General features: G+C 41.3%; 2 protein-coding genes and 1 pseudogene across 23 annotated transcripts in view; 2 read left to right on the top strand and 1 right to left on the bottom strand.

Moving 5' to 3' along the window:
* Positions 1-7,046, top strand: part of LOC118362598 (MAP/microtubule affinity-regulating kinase 3-like) — a 32,815-nt gene extending 25,769 nt beyond the window's left edge. For 9 of the 21 annotated variants that reach the window (XM_035743056.2, XM_035743054.2, XM_035743061.2 and 6 more), the window contains 2 exons: positions 5,897-5,941; positions 6,317-7,046. In XM_035743056.2, the coding sequence (XP_035598949.1) occupies positions 5,897-5,941; positions 6,317-6,662 (391 nt within the window). In that variant the 3' untranslated portion in view covers positions 6,663-7,046. Of the gene's footprint in view, positions 1-4,186 lie in introns of all 21 variants that reach the window. The other 12 variants (XM_035743062.2, XM_035743065.2, XM_035743055.2 and 9 more) reach the window with 5 other exon arrangements.
* Positions 7,047-7,114: 68 nt separating this feature from the next.
* ckba (creatine kinase, brain a) lies at positions 7,115-18,126 on the bottom strand. 2 transcript variants are annotated; one of them, XM_035743074.2, is made up of 8 exons: positions 18,101-18,126; positions 10,644-10,831; positions 10,350-10,504; positions 10,078-10,210; positions 8,368-8,539; positions 7,943-8,066; positions 7,588-7,777; positions 7,115-7,427 (listed from the first exon to the last, which is right to left on the bottom strand). In XM_035743074.2, exons 1-8 carry the CDS (start codon positions 18,109-18,111, stop codon positions 7,249-7,251), a joined length of 1,152 nt encoding a protein of 383 aa, XP_035598967.1. In that variant the 5' UTR covers positions 18,112-18,126; the 3' UTR covers positions 7,115-7,248. The 2 variants fall into 2 exon arrangements, with proteins under 2 accessions (XP_035598967.1, XP_035598968.1); XM_035743075.2 differs by lacking the exons at positions 10,644-10,831; positions 18,101-18,126 and adding exons at positions 12,098-12,299; positions 12,942-13,068.
* Positions 18,127-18,410: 284 nt separating this feature from the next.
* Positions 18,411-21,475, top strand: LOC118362177 (tRNA (adenine(58)-N(1))-methyltransferase catalytic subunit TRMT61A-like; annotated as a pseudogene).
* Positions 21,476-25,593: the final 4,118 nt, after the last annotated feature.

Below are 25,593 nucleotides of genomic sequence, written 5' to 3'. Positions count from 1 at the left end.
GGGACTGGGAAACTGGTCAAAATTGAAAGAATGATGGATGCCGCTAAATACAGGGACATTCTTGAGGGAAACCTGTTTCAGTCTTCCAGAGATTTGAGACTGGGACGGAGATTGACCTTCCAGAAGGACAATGACCCTAAGCATACTGCTAAAGCAACACTCGAGTGGTTTAAGGGGAAACATTTAAAGGCCTAGTCAATCCAATTGAGAGTCTGTGGTATGACTTAAAGATTGCTGTTCACCAGTGAAACCCATCGAACTTGAAGGAGCTGGAGCAGTTTTACCTTGAAGAATGGGCAAAAATCCCAGTGGCTAGATGTGCAAAGCTTATAGAGACATACCCCAAGGGGCTTGCAGCAAAAGGTGCCTCTACAAAATTGACTTCGGGAGGGGGGAGGGGGGGGATAGTTATGCACGCTCAAGTTTTCAGTTTGTTTTGTCTTATTTCTTGTTTGTTTCACAATTTTAAAAATATTTTAGATCTTCAAAGTGGTAGGCATGTTGTGTAAATGAAATGATACAAACCCCACAAAAATACATTTTAATTCCAGGTTGTATGGCAACAAAATAGGAAAAATGCCAAGGGGGTGAATACTTTCGCAAGCCGCTGTTTATACTGTATTCTGGTCAACTGCATCATATTCAACCTTTGCCGAATACAGTATATACCATTCTATCCTACATATTCTACAGATATACTAAATATTCTATCCACATACCATCCATAATGTCAATGCATTCCATAATATACTGTATATATGCAGTACCAGTCAAAGGTTTGGACACATCTACTCGTTCCAGGGTTTTTAATTTGTTTTACTATTTTCTACATTGTAGACTAATAGTGAAGACAAACTATGAAACAACACATATGGAATTATGTTATAACTAAAGAAGTGTAAAACAAATCTAAATATATTGTTTATTTGATGTAGAAAATAGTATAAATGAAAAACCCATGAATGATTAGGTGCGTCCAAATTTTCGACTGTTTTCATAGCTTTTCTATTGACATTTAATTAGATTAATGATATTGTTGCATTATTTTTGCCTGGATCAGAAAAATGTGTCTCGTCTATGCACAGCATTCTCTGTACCGGGCAAGATCACATTTCAACAGTACAGAATAGAATTGAGAATACTATTTCTAGGGAGTTTTTCCTAGCCACCGTGCTTCTACACCTGCATTGCTTGCTGTTTGGGGTTTTAGGCTGGGTTTCTGTACAGCACTTTGAGATATCAGCTGATGTACGAAGGGCTATATAAATACATTTGATTTGATTTATTTAGAATACTAGAATGAACCTTCTTATGATGGTCCAAAGGTCAGCCATGTTAGTCAAGGGAGTTGGTCAACCATGGTTTGCCAGGGTTGTGATAAGATATTGTGTAAAACAATGAATGTGAAGAATTGATCTGCGCTGTATGTGTGTTAGCTACCTAGGCAGACAGTTTTAGAATAATTATTCCATACATTTTTCTAATTAACTGCCAATATGCAAACATTCAGACAATGCATTCCATCAGCAGCCATACACTGGCGCAAACAGTTGATAGGACTTGGACAAGTTGTAAATGCAACAAGTACTGATATTTTGTCATATAATAGCGCTCACGGTTTTCCAAGAAAATAGAATCTGAGACATTTATGGTCTGTCTATATATGTTTTAGAGGCTGTTTATACAGAAAATGTCTCAGATTATAATTATATGACAATATTTTCAATTGACTATAATTATTCCATGACATTAAATTCTGATACATCACATGCCTTTTATTTTCCTGCGTAAGTAAATGAGTGGTTTTGGATTTCTCCCTGACCAAGATGGCTGACATTTTGGTGCCATTATGGAACTTTGAGGGTTTATGATATAGCCCCTCTAGTAATTTAATAGGATCTGTATGAGGGAAACATTGTTTTTGAGGTCAGACAGCCAGACATCAAGGTTAAGGTTACCACAAGCTCCACTCTGTTGATCTACCTACGTGCATTTTTAAAAATTTCACCTTTATTTAACCAGGTAGGCAAGTTGAGAACAAGTTCTCATTTACAATGTGGGATTTTGGAATAGCGGACACCTTTTGGTAACACAATATCCTCGCCGGTCCTCGCCGGTCCCACTCGTATTCACAAGGGGGCGATGACAATGTATAATCTTTTTCATTTTTTTATTTAGTGAAAACAAGGAAGAGTCTCCTTCCCTTGCTGGTAGTAGCAAGCTGGCAGCTAAAAACATAGCAAGCGAGCTAGTTTTTCTTAGCTTCCCTTATAATCAGATTTATAGTTAAAATATCCGGCAAATATTCTTATACTTGACCATGTGATCTAGAACATTATCCCAGTTTGATATGCTGCTTGAATATATTCAATCCCATATCAACTAAAATAGAATGTCATGTTTTGGTTGTGGAGAAAACGCATATATCTCACAGCTGTTTTTACCAGTGTTGGAAAAAGTACCCAATTGTAATACTTGAGTATTCAGTAAAAGTAAAATACCTTAATAGAAAATGACTCAAGTGAAAGTCACCCAGTAAAATACTACTTGAGTAAAAGTCTAAAAGTATTTGGTTTTAAATACACCATACTATCAAAAGTAAATGTAATTGCTAAAATATACTTAAGTATCAAACATAAAAGTCTAAATCATTTCCAATTCCTTATATTAAGCAAACCAGACAGCACCATTTAAAAAATATATATATTTTTAAATTTACGGATAGCCAGGGGCACACTCCAGCACTCAGACATAATTTACAAACAAAGCATGTGTGAATTGGACACATTTCCTGTCCTGCTAAGCATTCAAAATGTAAGTACTTTTGGGTGTCCGGGAAAATATATGGAGTAAAAAGTACATTGTTGTCTTTAGGAATGAATGTAGTGAAGTAAAAGTAGTCAAAATCTAAATAGTAAAGTACAGATACCCCAAAACACTACTTAAGTAGTACTTTAAAGTATTTTTACTTAAGTACTTTACACCCCTCGTTTTTAACAGTAGCCTGGAGTCCCTAGTTATTACATCTAAACAAAATACATTTTGGGTGGGATTCTAAAAAGGCTCCAATGTTTAAATTTTTTTTTTTTTTTTTACAGTCACTGAGATTATTATTTTCTTAATGTAAAATAGGCTACTTTGATGCATAGCCTATAGCAAGGGTACTCAACTCTTACCATACAAAGTGCGGAGCTTGCTGGTTTTCTGCTCTACCTGATAATTAATTGCACACACCTGGTGTAACAGGTCTAAATCAGTCCCTGGTTAGAGGGGAACAATGAAAAAATGCAGTGGAACTGGCTTCGAGGTCGAGTTGAGTTTGAGGGACCTTTAGGCTATAGTTCAAGGAACCAAGCAAGCTTCATTGCCTACACAACCAGTGCTTGATTTGTGCAGGAGCTCACTGGAGCTGAGGACTGGCACCTAAAACGTTCTACTGCTTGAGCTCCTGTTCCTCTTATAAAATATTAGGTTGAAAGTATTGTGGAGCTCCTGCACCTTAATATAAACAGTACTGGTACCTGGCACTTATTTCATTCCAAGTCAAGCACTTCACACAACACTGCACCCACGGTTTTGGAAGGAATGATATGGCGTGTTACAATTTCCATGTAGCACTGCCCCTTTTGTGATGTAAAACAACATTTCAACACTGCGTTACGCTCCGTCGGCTACATTTGCATATTCTGTGTAGACCCCTTTAGCCAGTGTGAATCCTTAGCCCAGGGCTGAAGCTTAGCCCAATATCCCTAGGTGAACAAATGCTTGTGTGAACACAGGTTAAGATAGCCCAGGGCCAGCCTTAGCCTGGGGCTAAGAACAATGCAGTGTGAAAAGGCCTTTAGTGGCACACTGAGATCAAGTGGCGACCAGGAGTTCTACATCTCAGGAAGTTCCGTCACATTTGCAACCCTCCCATCTTTCTTCCTTCACCATGTCCTTGTCACTCATTTCATTTCTCTGTCGAGTGATTCTTATTTCTGCACAGAGTAACAGCATCTTAGAAACGATTGGTTGAAGTATAAGGAAGGAAGTCTTAGCAGGGAGTCTCTTGTCTCAGTAGTAGGCAATGCGCTTTGCCCTCCCTTCACACTTCTCCTCACTTTTGTATTGCTGTGTGCCAATGTCTCCCTGACCTTTCTGTGCCCTTTAACCTTGGACCTTTCACTGCTCTTCCTCCCCTCAGGGTCAGTATTGACCCGGCCAAACGGCAGACGGCCAAATCAGGGCCTGCCATCCCTTCTTCCCAGGGAGCAAAGACTCTTAGTAAGTCTTCTGTCCACTCATCTCTCCTCTTCTCTTTTCCCCTTCCTCTTCCTCGTCATCCTGGCATTATCGGCCTGTGATCATGTCATTTTTTCTTACTCTCTTTTCATGTATCCGTAAAAAATACACGCTTTTCAAGAGCGGAAGATATCGAAAGTTATAGGAAGTCGCAGATGGAGACCTAAAGTAAGGGATCATTTCAACCCTTATGTCCCCACAAGAGTTAGGCTCAACTTTGTATGTCAGAGTTCTGTGTGGAGAGAACAAACTCATATACAACATGGTTACATGGTCACATTCCCTTCTCTCTAGAATGTGTATGTGACACTCCCAGCCCCAGATACAGTCTCAGTACTTCTCTTGTCCCTCATCCCACTGGCTAGAGGCTTCTATCTTGCCCACTAACTAAACCCTCCAGGAATCAAACTTTCTCTACCCTCCTGTAGACTCATTTCAGAGCTAGTCTGCATGTCTGCAGCACAAAACTCATTAGGGTCTGTGGACATGGTATGCAGTCCGACAATGGCCCTGTAACTGCTTGCCTAATTGTCTTTCAAGCCAACCCCCTCTCCTCTAAATATAACCAGTGTCACATAGAGGGAAGAAACATGGGACATGTTAGAGGATGTCTAGAGGACCTCTGTCCTGCTGTCTGTCAACCTCGAGAATAGACTGCATGAGAGCTCCCACAACAGCCCCAGTCTGCATGCACTGACCCTAATACACAATGTGTGTATTAGACGTGTGGGTGTGTGGACTGTAGTTCCACTGTATGGTTTTGTTTTTGTCTTGTTTGGGTGAATCTCGTCATGTCAAGAAACGTATCCAAGCTGTCATACCGTCACTCAACACATTTCCATTCCTGTATCCCCTTGTTCTATGTGGTCTGTTGAAGCACTTGTTGTTAGTTTGATCACCGGCGAGACTGATCAGTGTGACCAGTTCAAAGTCTCTTTTCCCATTGATTCTGCACAGGGTTCATGTCAACACTTCCATATCGAGGTTATAGATATTTGGTGGTGGCTTTCTTGTTTCTAAATACTTCTACACCAATGTGGATGCTGACATGATTACGGATAATCCTAAATTAATTGTGAATAATAATGAATCCACATGAATGTCGAAGTGTTTTAAAACATATTCTTATTTACAATAAAAGTGACTCCAAAATGACACACAATACATTATTTACAATTCATTTCTATTGGGTACAAAATCATCTGAAACACAACCAAAACAAACACCAAATGCATCGAGTCAAGCTTTTGCGTGTTGTGAATTTGGGAACAATGAACTATTTACTACTTTAATATAAATAAGTGAATTTGTTCCAATACTTTTAGTCCCCGATAATGGGGTGGGGAGGACTATGTACAAAACGTGCTGTAATTACTAAACGGTTCACCCGATATGGATGAAAATACCTTCAAATTAGTCATTGTGTCATTTCAAATCCAAAGTGCTGGAGTACAGAGCCAAAACAACAAATGTGTCAATGTCCCAATACTTTTGGAGCTCACTGTATGTTATATATCTCTCATCCTTGAAATGACAAAATACTCTCTTTGGAAGTCCACATGTGTTTTTTCTCTTTTTCCTAATCTTGCTCTGCTTCCTCTACAACTGTCAGAGTCTCAACCGAGTTTGAGAGAAACGGGAGATTTGAGGGCTCAAGGTGAGGTGTATGTTGTTGCTTTCGCAACCTGATATTTCTGTGACAGGCTTGATATCATTTCACTCCCAGCTCTGTTCTCCATTCTGTCAGTCAACCAGTAGTCCCATCTGTCTATCCATAGGTCCTTCTCCCCATGGAAGTGGTCTCTGTGATGAAGGGTGTGGTTATTGTGGTTTCCTCGAGTGGTGTGCTCCTCCTAGTGTGCTGCATGACCATCTGTTTACTGTATGCTTTGCTAATTTGATCAACACCTTGTATTAGTTTGTCTATTCATGATACCGAGCCATAAACAGATGACTAAACCTGACAATGACTAAACCTAGGGGAAAATGCAGAGCTTTAGATAATTAAACTTCTTTTTCTCCCTCTTATCAGTCGCAATGTACCTGGGGATCAGAAAGGGGAAAGTAAAGACGGTAAACCCCGCTCCCTCAGATTCACTTGGAGTATGAGGACCACCAGCTCCATGGAGCCTTGCGACATCATGGAAGAGATACGCAAGGTGCTCAACGCCAACAACTGCGATTATGAACAGCAAGAGTGTTTCCTGCTGCTCTGTGTCCATGGTGATGGACATGCTGAGAACCTTGTCCAATGGGAGATGGAGGTGTGCAAGCTTCCCCGCCTCTCCCTCAATGGCGTGAGATTCAAGAGGATATCAGGCTCATCCATCACTTTTAAAAACATTGCATCCAAAGTCGCCAACGAGTTAAAGCTATGAACGAAAGGGCAAAACTGTCTGGAAAGTATTTAAGCTGTACAATGATTTTTTTTTCTCCACAAAAATACAGTATGTATTGAATGATAAAATGCCAAAAGCATTCCGCTATACAATAATCACTGAATTACTAATAGCTACAGTATATATTCTGGTCATGTTAGACCATAACAAATTGAATATAGTTGGTCATGCTGTGAAAATGGACAAAGCTTTGTCTTTATTTATTTCATTAAAGTTACCATTGTTTTGTGTAAATAATATATCTTTCAAGACAGCTACACATTGTTATACTCAGTTTGATTTATATATTGTTTGATTTTAGGTGGAATTTATGTAAATGTTCATTAGGTAAGAACACCAGTGTCAATAAAATTGTCAACTTGACTCAGTATATTTTAGTTCCAAATGAGGATGTGCAACATCACAATTGGGGAAAGAAATAGAATCAAACATGGAAGAAACCATTTTTATTTTCAGATGTCCCCTTTCAATGAGAGTGTCTTGTATTAGAGTGTAAGTGCTGTTTATAACAGAGTGCATTCCAGGATGTCACATTCAGATGACAAGGGGGAGGCAATCAAGAGTGTCACTTCTGGGCAGGCATGAGGTCATCAATAGACTGTCCCTTCTCCAGCTTCTTCTCCATCTCAACCAGCAGCTTGACGCCGTCCACAACCATTTGCACCAGCTCCACCTCAGAGAAGCCCAGGCGGTCTGCGTTGGAGATGTCGAAGGTGCCACCCACAGCTGCGGTGTCCACCCCACCTGGAATGGAGACGTCAGAAGATGGACTTAACAGCTACAATACTCCTTCGAGAAATTACAGCTTTAACGCTAGAACTACCACCTTAATGTGCTTGTAAGTTAACCTGCGCAACAGCAAACAAAAGTAGATATCTGGTTCTGTGATGGATAGATGTTTTACCGGTTCCACGTTTCTGGAGCCGTAGCCTCTTGAGCACTTCCTCAAATTTGGCATGCTTGCTCATGTTGGGGATCTTGACGTGGACTCCAGCACGTAGCCCTGTGCCCAGGTTGGATGGGCAGGTGAGAACGTAGCCCAAGTGCTCATTCCACATGAATGAAGTGCCCTTATCTTTAAACAGGGTTTCAATCTGAGGAAGAGACAGTGTCAAATTTTAACAAGGAAAGTAATAAACACCATCGATTGATCATTGGCAGCATGTTTTTACACAGAGCATTTTTAACATGGCAACAGCAAATGATCCTTCTTTAAATTCTCAAAACCTTGAAGGTATTCCTCAGATATTCACTCTCACCTTTGTGAGGCCAGTGCAGAAACGGTTGAACACCTCCTTCATGTTGCCACCCTTCTGCATGGAGATGACACGCAGGTGGTCCTCCTCATTGACCCAGACCAGAAAGGTCTTGGTATCATTGTGCCTTGACCGATTAGAATAAATAGATGTTATATGGTCCTCTTACAAGGTCATGGACAATGGCTTATGCCACCACCAACATATAAACTATTATGAACATTTACCCTCTGACTTAGCAGAGATTAAGGTACATCTAGTTAAGAGGACATTTGAGAATTTACCATTCCCTTCCAGCAGTCATTTACTTGAATAAAGTAAGGTTGGAGAAGTGAGAAAGCAAGAGACTGGTGAGTTAGAACAAAACCAGATTGTAATACCTCTGAGGAAACCTAGAAGTGTGAGACTGAAAAACCCTGTCCTCTCACCAGATACCCCTGCCATCAGGCCAGTCCCGGGCCATGCCAGAGGCCAGCAGCAGAGGAGACACAGGCTTGTCAAACAGAAAGTGGTCATCAATTAGCTGCTGCTGCTCAGCATCAGTCATGTTCTTCAGGGCATAGTACTTCCCCTTCAGGTCACCGGACAGGGAGTCCAGAGCTGCAGAGGAACAAAATCAGATATGTCAGATACATTGGCTCTGTAGGAGGTTACTGGATGAGTGAATGTGCAGTCTTCATTACATGGCTTTCAATCTGGTTGTGTTACAACCAGAAATTACCTCAAGGAAGAAAGGATCAATTCAATGTATATAAATATGTCCAGACAGTGATCTGCAGTCTATAGCAGAGGTAGTCAACGTTTCCTTGTCCAGGGACCCAGATCATGTTAAAATGTGTTTCTTTCACCCCACGCCTTGTCATCCGGTGAATAATAATGGGAAGGACAAGTATAAATCAACATTTTAAAATGTAAAGGTTTGGTAGATTAGTGTTATTATTTTGACATCCCCACATTATAATTGGAAGTAGTGTCAACTAACATTAGCTAGAAAGGTAACTCCAACTAGGGCTGTGACAACTGACATTTGGGTAACGGTTGTCATGCAAATGACCATAGATAGTAATAATTGTAATTTTTGTAATTTTTGTTCCAAGTGTTTTGAGCTTGTATGCATCATTTAGACATGCATAAATGCAGAAGACACATTTCAGTTGTACAACTGATTCGGTATCCCCCTTTCAAATACAACATAAGTTTACCCAAATCATACAACGCAGCTTTGGTGACACTCCTTTCTCAAAAACCAATGTCTGACAAATTAGAACGTTTGGAAATTAATTAGGTCAACTAGATATCCACACTTGTATATAAAGTTGGAATCCCCCCTTCTCCTAAAATGTATATATTAAGAGTATACCACAATTGTGCCAGCTCTACGCCAAACACGGTCGCTATTAGCAACTGTTTAAACAAAGGTTTACCATGTGCAAAATGATTAACAATTCAAGAACGCTTACCAGCAGCACTTGCCATGAAAAAAAAAGCACCTGTGATTACCAGTCAAAGCCTATGTCAGATACTCCATTGAATGCAATTTGCACTATTAGGAGTTGAGAAATAAAGTTAATCATTAGAGAGATGATTTACCTCTTCCATTGTAGGTATGTAATTCAAAATGGGTCTAGTCTTGTTGCTAGTAAAATTCATAAAAACATTGAATAGTTTCCCACTTTTTATACATTTTTATATTTTTTCACTCACAGATCCCCTGCACTACCTCTGTGGAAAAATAGATAAGTGTACAAATATGTTTTTTAAATAAATACTCCAGGTCTATGATTACCCTTGGTCTGAAGTCATCTTTTGTCAGCAACAGACATATCAATTCACATAGTTCACCACTAGAGGGCACAGTAATGTTGCAAGAGGGAACTGGCATCATTCTAGGCTGGCATCCACTCAGAGCCCCAGACCCTACTGCAGTACTGGATTGCAAATCTCTGCACCGCTCCACCCCACAGTTCAAACAATTCTAGTTCCATCTGTCTACAATTCTACCATGCATTAAACACACCATCCCAACCCCTCAAGACATTGTTTCTACACTTCCCATCTTCGCAATTTATTGGGTAAAAACATTTTGAAAATATGTTCAGTCCATCTTGATAGACTTTTGGGTGGGTTGAGGTAAGTACCTTCGACTGACATTTTCTCAACACCCCTTCGCTCTCCACGGCTGCAGTGTGGGGGCAGGCAGAACCCACGGATGCTCCTGCCTGTTCGGACACGGGAGCTGATGACATAGTTGGGGTCCAGGTCATCTCCACCCTGTAAAAAAAAAAAGGAAAACAAAGTTATCCTAGAGTTACCTGTAACCTGACAACACTGGTCTAGTTTCCTGCAGGGTACACAGTTGAACATTTGCCTTATACCACAGTCAACCAGGTACCCATTTTGAGGGCAGTACCTTCAGGTTGTCTGGGTTGAGGTCAGTCTTGTGCTTGTCTGTAGGCTTGTATCCTCCATGTCTGTCCTCAATGATGGGATCCAGCAGCTCCTTGAAGACCTCGTACGTCTCCTCATCTCCAGCCACACATCCCACAGTCATGATGAAGGGATGGCCTGGGGTAAAAAACAAACAGGGGAGTCAATTAGGAGACAAATTGTAGAGCATGACAAACATTAACAACCTCAATAAATAATAGATAGCATTTCATCAGACTCCAAAGGCGGAGTCAGACTCAGGATGGGTTCGTTTTACCAGGATTATCAATCCCCGTCTGAATGACACCATCTATGGTGAAGCCGTTGGGGGTGGCACGGTCTCGGAGTTTGGTGTACATGTCCTGGGTTAAGACCTTGGCCATGTGGTTGTTGTGCTGGCTTAGGTCAGGGAACTCCTCCTCAGGTGACAGCCTCTTGATGGTCAGTTTAGCCATTTTATCATTGCTGAACAATAACACACACATTCTACAGGGTAAGCCACCTGCTATGCTTAAATGCATTTGGACTATCTACTCAGCGCCTAGTTCCCCTCAAAAAGGGTTGGACTATACCATTTTAGTTTATATGGAGTCACCAGATTGTCACTTATTGCAGTGACAATCAATCATAGTGCCTGTATTACATTATGGTATGCTAGACCAACAAGCATTATTCTCAGCAGAATTTGAAAGGCAAACGAATCATTGAACCATTGTGCTTTGAGCATTTGGTATGGACGCAGGCCAATGGAAAAGACGCATCCTTCTTCCTATTGATTACAGACTCGTATAGAGTTACACAATCCATCAACAAGGTCACTGTGCAGAACAAAAGTGTATGAGCGCCTCCCTAGAGTGTGATACTGGATCAAAGATGGAAACTCGAGTGAGTCAGACTCGAGTCACAAAGAAAAAGACTTGCGACTTGACTTAGACTCATGATCAATTGACTTGAGACTTGACCTCTAGATGAGACTCGTGAACAATGAAAGTCAGTACTGGGATACGTTTGTTTTGCACTCTGTCAGAGCATGGAACAGGCGGCATTGGAACAGAAAGTAGTTTGATACAGAGGGCTGAAAAGTGTTCTAGAACATCAGTGTTCTGCAAAAAAATATGCAGACAAGGCCGTATCAATTTCAATGGGAGAATAGTAGTTACTCATATTCGCACTTTGTCCTTTTGATTGAGCGGACATTGTGTATGCGATTGCTATGTAGTTAAACGACAGGAACAAGCAAACGTTAATCTTAAGTAAAGCTTGTTAAAACAAGCAAGTGAACTAGCGTGTATGTTAAATCGTGTCATTTAAATATGCTGTAAATTATATAATTATGACAGTGTTTGGCAACTAACTTTAAATGTATTTAATTGTCCCCAAAAATAATGTAGGGAATTATTTACAAGGTTTATAGACCTATGCCGTTCTGTACCATCACTCATTCATATCTTTATGTACATATTCTTTATCCCTTTACACGTGTGTGTGTGTATAAGGTAGTAGTTTTGGAATTGTTAGGTTAGATAACTCGTTGGTTATTACTGCATTGTCGGAACTAGTGACAAATATATTTGATTTGATAACCCACAGCATGCAGAAAGTCCCTGTTGGCAATGGCTTGACCTTTACCTCAAAGACTTGTGAACATCTCTGTACTGGACGCCCTCACTAAACGCACTTTGAAGAGGCAGAACACATGGCTTGATGGTTGAACGCTGCATGAGTCTTTACCTGGGTTATCAATCCCGGTTTGAATGACATCATCCAATGTAAATCCACTGGGCGTTTGTTTGCTCCTTAGACGCTCGTAGATGGCAGGGGTCAAGATCTTGGCCATATGATTGTTGTGCTGGCTGAGATCTGGGTACTCCTCACTAGAAGCATACTTCAGCTTTAGCACGTTGTGGGTGTTTCCGAAAGGCATGGCTGATCCCTGGACGCAACACGGAGTGGGGGAAAAACGGGTGAATGTGAGCTTAAATAGTACAACATAACTGTCAAATAGTTGGTTTTTATTATGCGACTGCATGGATCAATATGCGCATTGTGTAGTAAGCGAATGCACCGAAAGACAGTCACGATTATATAGGCTAGAGGAAAATATCGACAGAAAGTTGCTAAAATAAAACAGATCCCCTTACTCTAGAGGCGGAGTGATGGAATGCAAGTCAAATGCTAAAGATTGCGCAGCAGTGTCATTCCAAGCCAAGTAACTATTTCACAGAGCTCTAGTCTAGAGTGGTATTTTGCTTGTTAAATGCAAGTCGTTCAGAACAATAAAGTAGGGTAGGCTATGCGAGATAATAACAGGTGCGGCACACTAGACTAGAGCAAGAACATCAACATAATGAGGTCTCCTGCTCGATCACGGCTACAGATATTACTTTTTTGCGTGGTCTATTATCGATATTTCCCCGAAATATGTAAAATATATGAATGATATCCTTTTAAATCTAGCCTCTGCTAAAAACGTTTAAAAAAGTATTTGCTAATGAGTCACTAATGTGCTGATTTGGGGTTAAAACGACTGATGCAATTCTGATCATCCATGAGTGAGTAGAAATAGGGGTCCTACCTGCTGCGGAGGCTGGTCACTACTACTAGGGGAAGACACAAAGATCCCTATTTTTCCGACCGTGACGCGCAATCACCAACGTTATTTGGTTCTCAAGTAGAGGAAAATGGTCTTGGAGATGGTTCTTTATAGTCGGCGAACTCGGCTCCCATTGGTCAGTGTTTGTATTCCATTCATTCTATTGGTCGAACACTATAGGCTATACTCCGAGTTGATATTAATGTAAAAAATAAGGAATCCCCCTCGACTGCGCCCACAAAACAAACGTTCTTTCCAATTGACCCCCAATTTAAAACAGGCAACTTAGTAGTATATTTATAGTTATACATAAATAACAAAACATTCCGAAATGCTGCTGTGTTATTCAATCTACGGGTTATTCTGTGTGGAAGACTGGGAAATGTTGGGATCAGGTGTCCAAGTAGGCTACACATAGCTAGCTATGCATGTTGAAACGTTTAATCACAGGTAAGACATTTAACTTGTTTAGTTTAGTCCGTTTGTAACTCCCCACTACTTGTAGCTTTATAATCAAGTTGGTAACTAGCTAGCACTCTCACTCACATGGCTGCTAGCATTGTCAAGAAAAGGGCATGAGAGAAGCCCTACAGTATTACGTTTTTCTAAGTAGTGAGTATTCTAGGGAGCAAGCAATGTTGAAAAGTCATATTTAGACATGTACTTTTCTTGAATGTAGTTTGTAATTGGTTAAAACAAGCAAACAAAAAGAAAACTGCATTTGAAAGTTTTTGCTGTGAGCCAATTTAGTTATCTGGGTAACCACAGATTGTTTTACCCACAGGTGGGTGGGGCCAGGAAGCTCCATCTAATACCTACTGGTACTAATACCGGATTGCAGTTTTTAGATGTTCCCTTACCTTCGCCTTCACACTTTTCTCTTGAAACCTTTTATATGCAACTACATGTAATCGAAAATGTAATCTACTTAATCCCAAAAAGTAATATGCATACTCCAAGAAAGGTTGACATTTTTTTTTATACATTGCTGAGGTGTAGTCACTTTTGAGGACACAAACTCAGGTACACAGTACAAATATGATAAAAATATGAAATATTTTATATGATGTATTTCCTATTCAACAAAACTTAATGAATAAGACTTTAAATGAATTATATTTGTCTAAATATAGTATAATCAATTTCTAAAATGACTAACTATAAGATTTAACCTTCCTTATAACTGTTAAAATACATTAGTCTATTTACTGTTAGAGAAAATGTGCATATCTTCTGAAGGTCTCTCTTGATCAAAACGTCTGCCCCCATCGCTGTGAACATCTCATTACGATGTAAGGATTCCAGACATATGCATTGTTAGTGGCTGTGACCTAGGGTTCAGCCAGGAGTTGATGGACAGTCGGAAGAGTGAATTAAATTGTAGGAGGGACATCCCAGCTTCAAGTGGTGTCAGATTTCACATCTTGCTTCATACAGGCAGAAGAGACATGTGTCCATGAGAATCAGGGCTACTGCTCAATCTATGGTGTCCACATAATGATTTATAAGCAAAAAATGTCAGTTGGAACCGGTACCAGGACCACGCAGGTCCCCAAAACAGGGTACTTTACATCTAAGAGGTTTAAAGGCCCAGTGCAGTCAAAATTGTGATTTTCCTCTGTTTAAATATATATTTCCATACTATGAGGTTGGGATAATGTGAAAGTGTGAAAATGATGATAATGCCCTTTTAGTGTAAGAGCTGTTTGAAACGACCACCTGAAATTTCAGCCTGTTTTTGGTGAGATGACATCACCAGGCGGTAAATGAGTTAAGGGACCAATAAGAAAGAGAGTTCCAAACCTCTCTGCCAGTAACCTAGCCCCTCCCCACTCAGACCACTCCCAGACAGTCCTAGTGAAATTCTTGCTTGAGAAATTGCTCTTTGCTAAGAAGACATTTTTTCTTCTTCTTTTTGACCATTGTTATCCAGAAATGATTTAATTTTGAGATAAAACATGTCTGCATTGGACCTTTTACGGTTATACATATGATATAACAATGTAAAAATGTGATTTTTAAAAATAGAGGGCTTTATCTTCATATCTATGGCATGAGGGCGTCTGTGACAGCATGGGCAGTGCCATTGAGGTTACAACCCATATGAATCCCCACCCAGTTGACTACTTTAAAATTAATAAGCATGGTGGAAGCTCTCAATGGCACTGCTCAAGGCCAGGTTAATGCAGGGACTTACCGGGACTGAAGGGCCCAAGAGGCAGCTAAAATAAAATAAAGGAAATGTGTACAGTAATATGTATGTATATACAGAAATATGTGTGTATATATATATGTATATATATTATATGTAATATATATGTGTAAATATGTGTATATATATATGTATATATGTGTATGTATGTATATATATATATATGTGTGTGTATATATTATATATAGTATATATTATATGTAATATATATATATATATATTATATGTACTATAAATATATATATATATATAATATATACATTATATTATATGTGTGTATATATTTGCATATATATATATATATATATATATATATATATGTGTATATATATTATATATACAGTATGTATTATATGTATTATATATATATGTGTGTATATATATTATATATATACAGTATATATTATATGTAATATATATATATATATATATCTTTTTACAGCAACTGCCAACCACAGGAAGATTCAGGAGCCCGCTCACAATGAGTTTAGACAGCCTGCTGCTGCAGCTCTGCTAATCTTCAGATGGGGGCCTGCCATGATTGGGCAACTGGCCCTGCCTTGATTGGGTAACTGATTATTGAAGAAAAAAACGTTTTTACTGCATAATAATATACAGTGCATTCGGAAAGTATTCAGACCCCTTGACTTTTCCCATATTTTGTTACGTTACAGACTTAATCTAAAATAGATTTTACATGTTTAAATCCTCAGCAATCTACACACAATACCCCATAATGACACAGCAAAAACAAGCTTTAGAATTTTTTTGAAATGTATTGAAACAAAAAAACAGATACCTTATTTACATAAGTATTCAGACCCTTTGTTATGAGACTTGAAATTGAGCTGAGGTGCATCCTGTTTCCATTGATCATCCTTGAGATGTTTCTACAACTTGATTGGAGTCCACCTGTGGTAAATTGAATTGATTCAACATGATTTGGAAAGGCACACACCGGTCTTTATAAGGTCCCACAGTTGACAGTGCATGTCAGAGCAAAAACCAAGCCATGAGGTCAAAGGAATTGTCTGTAGAGCGCCAAGACAGGATTGTCACAGATCTGGGGAAGGGTACCAAAACATTTCTGCAGCATTGAAGGTCCCCAAGAACACAGTGGCCTCCAACATTCTTAAATGGAAGAAGTTTCGAACCACCAAGACACTTTCTTGTGCTAGCTGCCTGGCCAAACTGAACAGTCAGGGGAGAAAGGCCTTGGTCAGGGAGGTGATCAAGAACCTGATGGTCACTCTGACCATCGAGAACCTTCCAGAAGGACAACCATCTCTGCAGCACTCTACCAATCAGGCTTTTATGGTAGAGTGGCAGACGGAAGCCACTCCACAGTAAAAGGCACATGACAGCCTGCTTGGAGTTTGCCAAGTGTCACATCTGGAGGAAACCTGGCACCATCCCTACGGTGAAGCATGATGGTGGCAGCATCATGCTGTGGGGATGTTTTTCAGAGGCAGGGACTGGGAGACTAGTCAGGATTGAGGAAATGATTAACAGAGAAGTACAGAGAGATCCTTGATGAAAACCTGCACCAGAGCGCTCAGGACCTTCCAACAGGAGAATGACCGGGACGTCGGGAAGTCTCTGAATGTCCTTGAGTGGCCCAGCCAGAGTCCGGACTTGAACCCCATCGAACATCTCTGGAGAGACCTGAAAATAGCTGTGCAGTGACGCTCCCCATCCAACCAGACAGAGCTTGAGGATCTGCAGTGAAGAATGGGAGAAAATCCCAAAATACGGGTGTGCCAAGCTTGTAGCGTCATACCCATGAAGACTCAATGCTGTAATCGCTGCCAAAGGTGCTTCAACAAAGTACTGAGTAAAGGGTCTGAATACTTATGTAAATGTAATATATCTGTTTAATGCTTTCTTAATCTGGCCCTGGCGCTGCCCCTGCTAAAACTGCACCCCCCCCTCGTGGCCTCAACGATTCTGTTTTTATCCCATGTAAAATTATATGAACTGACTGGCTTTGGGACACCACATCGAGAGTCAGTGTGTTGGTTGGATTCCCTGAGTGGTGTCAGTCCACTCAATACACAGATGTTGTCCCAAAAGCTATGAACAGACCTTCTTTGGCGCATGTAAATAGACCTAACTAACTATTATTTGCTCAAACTGTTTGCAATTCCTAGGGATTCATTAACAAATATAGGGCTGCCATGTGAAAAAGGCTGAAAGTCAATTATGATTCACTAAATTGCTTGTTCTGCCTTTTTACGAAATCCTAAACGCCATCAACTTGAGCCTGCACAGCTCAGCTGTTGAAGAGCATTTAAAAAGCACCGCGTGTGCGTCTTTTCGCAGATTTATATACCACCTGAATTGCCTCATTCATTGCACGATTCAGGGGATTTACTGCGAATGAACCGAAGTCTCGTCTGGTCAGTCTCAGTGGTATCTAACAAATCCACATGTGCGATCTGCAAGAGCATGTGAACAGCAAGTAAGTTAGCTAACAAGGCTGCATCATGAACCTTTCGACATATAAATCACTTCGAATAGGATCTTTACTTCGCTTTTATACAGTAACGTTACTCGAGTTAGTTCCAAGTAGCTACGTTTATGGCGGGTCAAAGTTTGCTAACACGTTCGTTGCCGTGATTGTTCATTGCCTGACTTTAGCTAATGTTATCTAGCTAGCTAACTAATGAACGGCGTCTTGATTGCTCCCCCCATAACATTGAGAAGTTTTGCACAGTGAAGTTGCCGAATAGTGTACTTGGGAAAAGCAATATTACGTTTGTTGTCGAACCAAGCTAATAGTGTACTTGGGAAAAGCAATATTACATTTGTTGTCGAACCAAGCTAACGATGAAAGGTTGCTAAATTGCATTTAACTAGATGTGTTAATTTACTAACATGTCTTAGCTAGGTATGTCATTTTAAAATGAACAAACTGTTTTTCACTTACATTTTCTCCATGGTTGTGGCTGTTCTTAGGTGGAGGCAGTCAAATAACTGAAGTAAAGTTTCTCCACTGTTCTAATTCGAAAATAAACAACGGTCGTTTAGATTTAAATGATACTTGTTTTTAAAACAAAATATACAACTCGCACGTGCAACTGTTCTGAGTATGAAAATAAACACTCATTTTGGAGGGATTTTGATGTCCAGACCACCTAACTACAGGAGACAGAACTGATGTTTAGCTTAACACAGCTATGTCGCCCAATACATTGTACAAGCTTGTATTTTTATGCATTTGTGAATTTATGTTCGTCATGGGGGAAATGTTCACTAGTTTCCACTCTTTTTGATAGTCTTTGTGGTGATAACATCTGGCACTCTTTACCTTGGTTCCTCCCTGTGATAGAAGACATTAGTTTTGTGGAGTATTCAGAGTTTATCCAGGAGGGTGATGTTGCCATTATCTTCCTGGGTTATGACTTATGATGCCAGTCAAGGTGCAGCAGGGTTCCCAAACACAGACCCGCTATGGAGTCATTTGCCACTCCAAGGACCTAGGCCAGCGCTTTGGCACAATGGTCTCCTGATCTATGTAATGCACCCCACCCCTGAGCTGTGGACCCTCAACCTGCCCCTTACACAATAGACATTGCCAACATTATCATGATGCTGGAGCTCAAGCCTGGCTCTGTCGTTTGTGAAACCGGTGAGAGGGACAAAACCTGCTGATTTCCATTTACATTACATTTACATTTAAGTCATTTAGCAGACGCTCTTATCCAGAGCGACTTACAAATTGGTGCATTCACCTTATGACATCCAGTGGAACAGCCACTTTACAATAGTGCATCTAAATCTTTTAGGGGGGGGGTGAGAAGGATTACTTTATCCTATCCTAGGTATTCCTTAAAGAATTTCCAACTTTGTGTAAGCTACTTTATCTGAGGACATGAATAATTTGAAACTTTCCCAATGTCACTGTTTCACAGGATAACTGCTTAGCATATGACATACAGTATGGATTGCATGTTTCATGTCCCTGTAGGAGAGGGTCACAGAGAGAAGACCTGGAGGAGGAATGTGTCATAGACTAGTGGGAAACCACGCACTCAACAACAAAAGGCTAAATGTGACACCAATGATTCTTGTAACAGAGGGGCCAGTTAGTGAAAGCTCTCACTCGAGCTAAGTGGCGGGGACAACATCACACTTGGCTTTTGATGACGCATGTCAAGTTGTCATGATTATCTACCTTTGAAGAAAGCCGTTGATGTCTGTTTTCACTGGGATACACCGTGTGGAGTTTTACATCCCATTTCTTAGACTTCGAGTGCCCACAGGTATCACATTCTACTTCAGCTTTCTCTCTTGACAAGTTCAGTAAAGCGGTCAGTCATGTGAATGACCTGAACTAGACGTGAGATGGAACACCACAGTAGTACCATCTAGAAATCTCCCCCAGTAAGGAGTGTCCACCGGTTGAATTAATTTCAGAAGAAAAATTATTGTGTGTGGGTGGTTAATGGATGGCTGCTGCAGCCTTGGCCGTGTGTACGTGCTTGGCTAGGAGTGTCTGGAGGCAGACTGCTGCTCTTGCTGCAGTGCTTCATCATGCTTTACTGCTGTTCTGTTCCTTCCCATCGGGCAGGTTATTGATGGAACATCGGTAAACGTGTGTGCCGACTCAAAACGGCGTATCTATGAACAAACTGTTTGCTCATCCCCCACTCGCCCTCCCTGGCATAATGGGGAGCCGCAACATGTCCTGCAGTGTTGCAATGAGCTTATCTGCCGATAAGCACTTCTTAATATCAGGGTTGACTTATTTTGTCTTGAGTGACTTTGGGACTGAGCAATGTAAACAGGCAGTGATGGGTGATTATCAGTTGCCTGTTCTGTGTGCACCATGTGTTGTAGGGAGAATTCAGTCACTAGAGGAGTCACCTTGCGGTTCAGCAGGCTAGCACAAGCACAAGGTCTCCTGTTATGTTCTGCTGCCACTCATGTTTAATTTCTTCCCTCTTTGCTGCCCGCTGACCAGGCTCCATCCTGCTGCCAGGATTACATGCTGACTAGACTGGGAGCGCTGTCGAAAAGCATTAAACATTCATGGCAATTTAGCTAGCTAACTCATTTGTCCTGGGATATAAAAAGAAAGTAACTCTTGAATGATTAGGTGTCCTAAAACTTTTGACCGGTAGTGTGTGTGTGATTATTTGATACTTTTTTTTTTTTACACTGGAATATGTAAGTAATGTGTCCTCAGTGCACTCCATGCTTAGGCCTTCGTGTACCCTGAGGGAATGTTTCTGCTTGATATTACTATGGAAGGTGACTGGATGTTTTGCATACTTGCAATTTGAAGCTATCCCCATAGTGCTTAAGGATTGTCATAGTAGAACATCACACACACTGGAGCAGAGTTGTGAATGAAATTGGGGAGTAAACTACAAAGCCTGGGAAATGGCTTACCATGCAGTAACACTACCCACACATAGCATCAGATTACATGCAGTAAGTAGTTACCAGGCACTTGTCTGTGCCCCTGGCTCTGACGTCAGTCATCCGGTCGGTCAAACGACGTGGCGTTTAGCAAGTCAATGTGCCGCTGTGGGGTAAACATTGCACCCATTGTTGCCATGAGAACAAAAGCAGCAGTGATGCAATGGGAGGAGAAAGGGTCACTGTAGCCCATCACCATGTCCCCCTGCACTAACCACGTGTCACAAGATCGCTTCAGACGCAATCAGACAACAGCAAGTATTGTTGTGGTCATATAGTATGATGTACAGTCCAATATTTGATTACTATTTTGATGTTTGCACAACTACACAAACTCTGTACTGTACATCAGACATGTTTATGGAATATGACATGAAAATGGTATTGATCTGTTTTTGACATTTGTCGTTGTGAAAATGCCAGCCATCTATGACACTGCCACTCATCGCATACCCTTTCTTAACCCATTCCCTGTTTGTTTTGTTGTAGGTATGGGCAGCAGGTCTCTGTCCCACGCCATCCTGCGCCCACAGGCCACCTTCACACTGGAGTTCCACCAGCAGCATGCTGAGAAGGTGGCGGAGGAGTTCAGGGAGCACCGCGTAGGCTACAGTCCGTAACCAGGACATCTGCAAGGAGGGTGATATCCCCTCTCCCTGGGAGGCCGTCCAACATGCCAAGATTGCCATGAGGAGGCAGGGTAAGACACGAGGTTGTGTGTGGAGAAAGCCAACAACTTGGTCCCAATAACATGACTTTGGCCTGTCCACTCTGAAATCCCAGCAAGCCTTTGTTCCCTGGCGGTGCAGTGCACTCTTCCATATTGTATTTTGATCTGGGTCAGCAGAGTGCTTATTAAATGGGTCCTTGGCTCGCATGTGTTCCTCCCTGTTTGTTTCTTCCATGTCACACGGATGCAGAATAAAGTGACCTGATTAAAGTACATGCAGTGTTCTCCGTGCAGACCACGGCCCATGGTGTAGTGGGGGCAAGTTTGTGGCTTAGTTGGGTGGTCAGGTTCTGCGAGCGCGTGTGTTCGTGGGCTAAAGGTGGGACATGGATAGAATACATCAGGGCTATTATTCACATAACCCTAGCTTAGTACAGTTACTTACTTTGGATCACTGGTTTATGAACTGCTTTGTAAAAGATTGAGTTTTTATAATCCTGAGGCCCATGAACTGATCATCTTATTAAACGGAAGCCTCCATAAGAAATGGAATGTGGCACATGGACTAGCAACAATGCAAAGACTCCAGCACCCTTTCCTACATTTTCTCCTGCAGTAGTTGTTTCACTCCTCCCTTTTATGGTTTCACTTCTGCATATTCCTCTTTAGCCATCCGACTCCCCCTTACACACACAGCCAGATATCTGGATATAGAATTAGTCCCATGACCATACGGGGTTATGTGCTGTAGGGAGAGGTTGCATGAGTCTCCTTTAGGCAAGGCACAATTTATTTCCCTCTGTTCCAGTCTTAGAGACTCGAGTCTGGCCGGTAGCCTGACGGGTAGGAGCATTGGGCCTGTAACCAAAAGGTTGCTGGATCGAATCCCTGAGCTGACAAGGTAAAAATATGTTGTTCTGCCTTTTCCCCGGGTGCCGTTGATGTCGATTTAAGGCAGCCCCCCGCACCTCTTTCATTCAAAAGGGTTGGGTTAAATGTGGAAGACACATTTCAGTTGAATGCATTCACTTGTATAACTGACTAGGTATCCCCCTTTCCCCATCTCGCTCTCATTCACTCTAGAGGACTAAACACTATGGAGCTGTGTCTCTGTGCTTCAGCCGAGGGTGTCCAGCAGTTGACCAGTCAATTATACTGCCCCTGTGAGCTTCACATGCTCCTGCACAGAGCTTGTATAACCACTAATAATAATAAAAGTGTTTTTTCCTTTCCCCTGCTTTAAATTTGGTCATGCGACGATCTGAGAACCAGGGTAAGGGGCAGAATGTGAAGAATTTCTTTTTTTTTCTCTCACTGTAATTCTTTAAAAAAAATTGGCCAGTGGCCTGCCCCTTTTTATTTAGAGAAGCTGTGCTCCGAAGACCCTGTATCCTGGCACAGACCCCCCCCCCTCTTCCAGGAGACATGGGGCCAATGGGGGATGTCTTTAGAGCTGTCTAGCAGGAGAAAGGCGGCTCTTATTTGTCAATGGAACGTGCGCTATCTAAGAGATCCCACATTTCCAAGATTAGACAGTTTTTTTTTTTTGTGAGTGCTTGTCTAATATATTACTTTTCTTCTACTTTGGGGTGTGTGTTTGGCACTTAATAGTAAATGTCTGCTTGTGTTGCTTGTTTTATTTGTAAGGCAAAAAAGCCACCTCACTGTTCCTACACTGTTAAATCTAAAATCAAGTCTTCTCACAGTGAGACCTAGGCTTCTGTAATAGGCGTGTGATTTAGGCTGCATGCTTTACTCAGTCTCTCCAGGTTAATGAAGATATCTTGGCAAGCTGCTCTCATACCCTGCTGTGGGGCTTGTATTTAGAGGGAAATCCTTTGCCGTTTGCACACATTCTTGGATGTTAGTTAATGATGTGTGTAGGCTTTCTCTGAATGCATTATCTCAGTGGAAACGCATGCATAGTCTTGTGCGTTTGATTCTACTCATGTATTCGTACACACGTTCTGCCTGGGCTCTTTCAGTTCTGTGAAGTTCAACACTGGTCCTGTCACTGCTTCCTTGTCACCATAGAAACACACACACACACATTCTTCTCCCTGGAGCCTGAGTGTTGCACGTCCAGGTTTTGGCCAGAGGAGGAGGTGATCCTGGGTTAAGTGGATCTGCTGTGATCCTGGTAAACTAAACTCATGAGCAGTGGTGGAAAAAGTACCCAACTGTCATACTTGAGTAAAAGTAAAGATACCTTAACAGAAAATGACTCGAGTAAGTCACCCAGTAAAATTCTATTTGAATAAAAGTATTTGGTTGAAAATATACTTAAGTATCAAAAGTAAATAGAGTTGCTAAAATGTACTTAAGTATAAATAATTTTAAATTCCTTATTAAGCAAACCATATGGTACCATTTTCTTGTTTTTTACATTTACTGAAAGATAGGTTCACACTGAGACATCATTTACAAATAAAGCATGTCGGTTTAGTGAGTCTGCCAGATCAGAGGCAGGAGGGATGACCAGGTTTGTGAATTTGACTTTTTTCCCCCTGTCCTGCTAAGCATTCAAATTGTAACAAGTACTTTTGGGTGGCAAGGAAAATGTAGAGTAAAAAGTACAACATTTTGTTAAGGAAAGTAGTTAAGTTAAAACTATGTTTTACTTAAGTACTTTACACCACTGCTCATGAGTGGCAGACCTGTCCCTCTCTCTCCGACTGCGCTTGTTCTGCTCCAACCCCTTTCACTCCATCTGTCCCTACACAACCCTCTTAACCTGATTTAGACCTGGCCACACAACACACACAATGTCCCTACTTGAAGATGAGACAATTGGCCCAAACGTGTTTGTTACTGACCTCTCTCTGCCTCTGTCAGTATGCACGGCTGCCTGGCCCGTGATATATTTTGACTAGTTGTCAAATACCTTGAACAGTAGCTTTCACACACTCCCTGGATCAGTGTTGTTGACAGCCTGATCACCACTAGCTCCACCTCTTCTGCTTCTCTCAATCAAGGATGGTTGCTGTTAATGTGAGTGTAGCGAAATGCTTGTGTTTCTAGTTCTGTCCGTGCAGTAATATCTAACAATTTCACAACTACTTTATACACACAAGTGTAAAGGAATGAATATGTACATATGAATATATGGATGAGCGATGGCCGAATGGCATAGGCAAGATGCAGTAGACTGTATATACAGTTGTGGCCAAAAGTTTTGAGAATGACACAAATATTAATTTTCAGTCTGCTGCCTCAGTTTATATGATGGCAATTTGCATATACTCCAGAATGTTATGAAGAGTGATCAGATGAATTGCAATTAAGTCCCTCTTTGCCATTCAAATCAACTGAATCTACAAAAAAAAAACATTTCCACTGCATTTCAGGCCTGCCACAAAAGGACCAGCTGACATATCAGTGATTCTCTCGTTAACACAGGTGTGAGTGTTGACGAGGAGAAGGCAGGAGATCACTCTGTCATGCTGATTGAGTTCAAATAACAGACTGGAAGCTTCAAAAAGAGGGTTGTGCTTGGAATCATTATTCCTCTGTCAACCATGGTTACCTGCAAGGAAACACATGCCGTCATAATTGCTTTGCACAAAAGGAGCTTCACAGGCAAGGATATTGCTGCCAGTGAGATGGCACCTAAATCAACCATTTAGGCTCATCAAGAACTTCAAGGAGAGCGGTTCAATTGTTGTGAAGATGGCTTCAGGGCACCCAAGAAAGTCCAGCAAGCGCCAGGACCGTCTCCTAAAGTTGCTTCAGATGCGGGATTGGGGCACCACCAGTACAGAGCTTGCTCAGGAATGACAGCAGGCAGGTGTGAGTGCATCTGCACGCACATGAGGCAAAGACTTTTGGAGGATGGCCTGGTGTCAAGAAGGGCAGCAAAGAAGCCACTTCTCTCCAGGAAAAACATCCGGGACATACTGATATTCTGCAAAAGGTACAGGGATTGGACTGCTGAGGACTGGGGTAAAGTCATTTTCTCTGAATCCCCTTTCCGATTGTTTGGGGCATCTGGAAAAAAGCTTTTCCAGAGAAGACGTTGTAAGCGCTACCATCAGTCCTGTGTCATGCCAACGGTAAAGCATCCTGAGACCATTCATGTGTGGTGTTGCTTCTCAGCCAAGGGAGTGTGCTCACTCACAATTTTGCATAAGAACACAGCCATGAATAAAGAATGGTACCAACACATCCTCCGAGAGCAACTTCTCCCAACCATCCAGGAACAGTTTGGTGACGAACAATGCCTTTTCCAGCATGATGGAGCACCTTGCCATAAGGCAAACGTGATAACTAAGTGGCTCGGGGAACAAAACATCGATATTTTGGGTCCATGGCCAGGAAACTCTCCA

The sequence above is a fragment of the Oncorhynchus keta genome, chromosome 29 (genome assembly GCF_023373465.1).
Source record: "Oncorhynchus keta strain PuntledgeMale-10-30-2019 chromosome 29, Oket_V2, whole genome shotgun sequence".
NCBI lineage: Eukaryota > Metazoa > Chordata > Actinopteri > Salmoniformes > Salmonidae > Oncorhynchus > Oncorhynchus keta.
This window is presented reverse-complemented; position numbering and strand designations above follow the sequence as displayed.

Excerpts from the sequence above, each read along its gene's own strand:
- ckba (XM_035743074.2), bottom strand. Across the intron at positions 10,505-10,643 it reads GACGGGGATTGATAATCCTG|GCCATCCCTTCATCATGACT; the intron begins GTAAAACGAACC and ends TTTTTACCCCAG. Across the intron at positions 7,428-7,587 it reads GCTCCAGAAACGTGGAACCG|GTGGGGTGGACACCGCAGCT; the intron begins GTAAAACATCTA and ends TCTCCATTCCAG.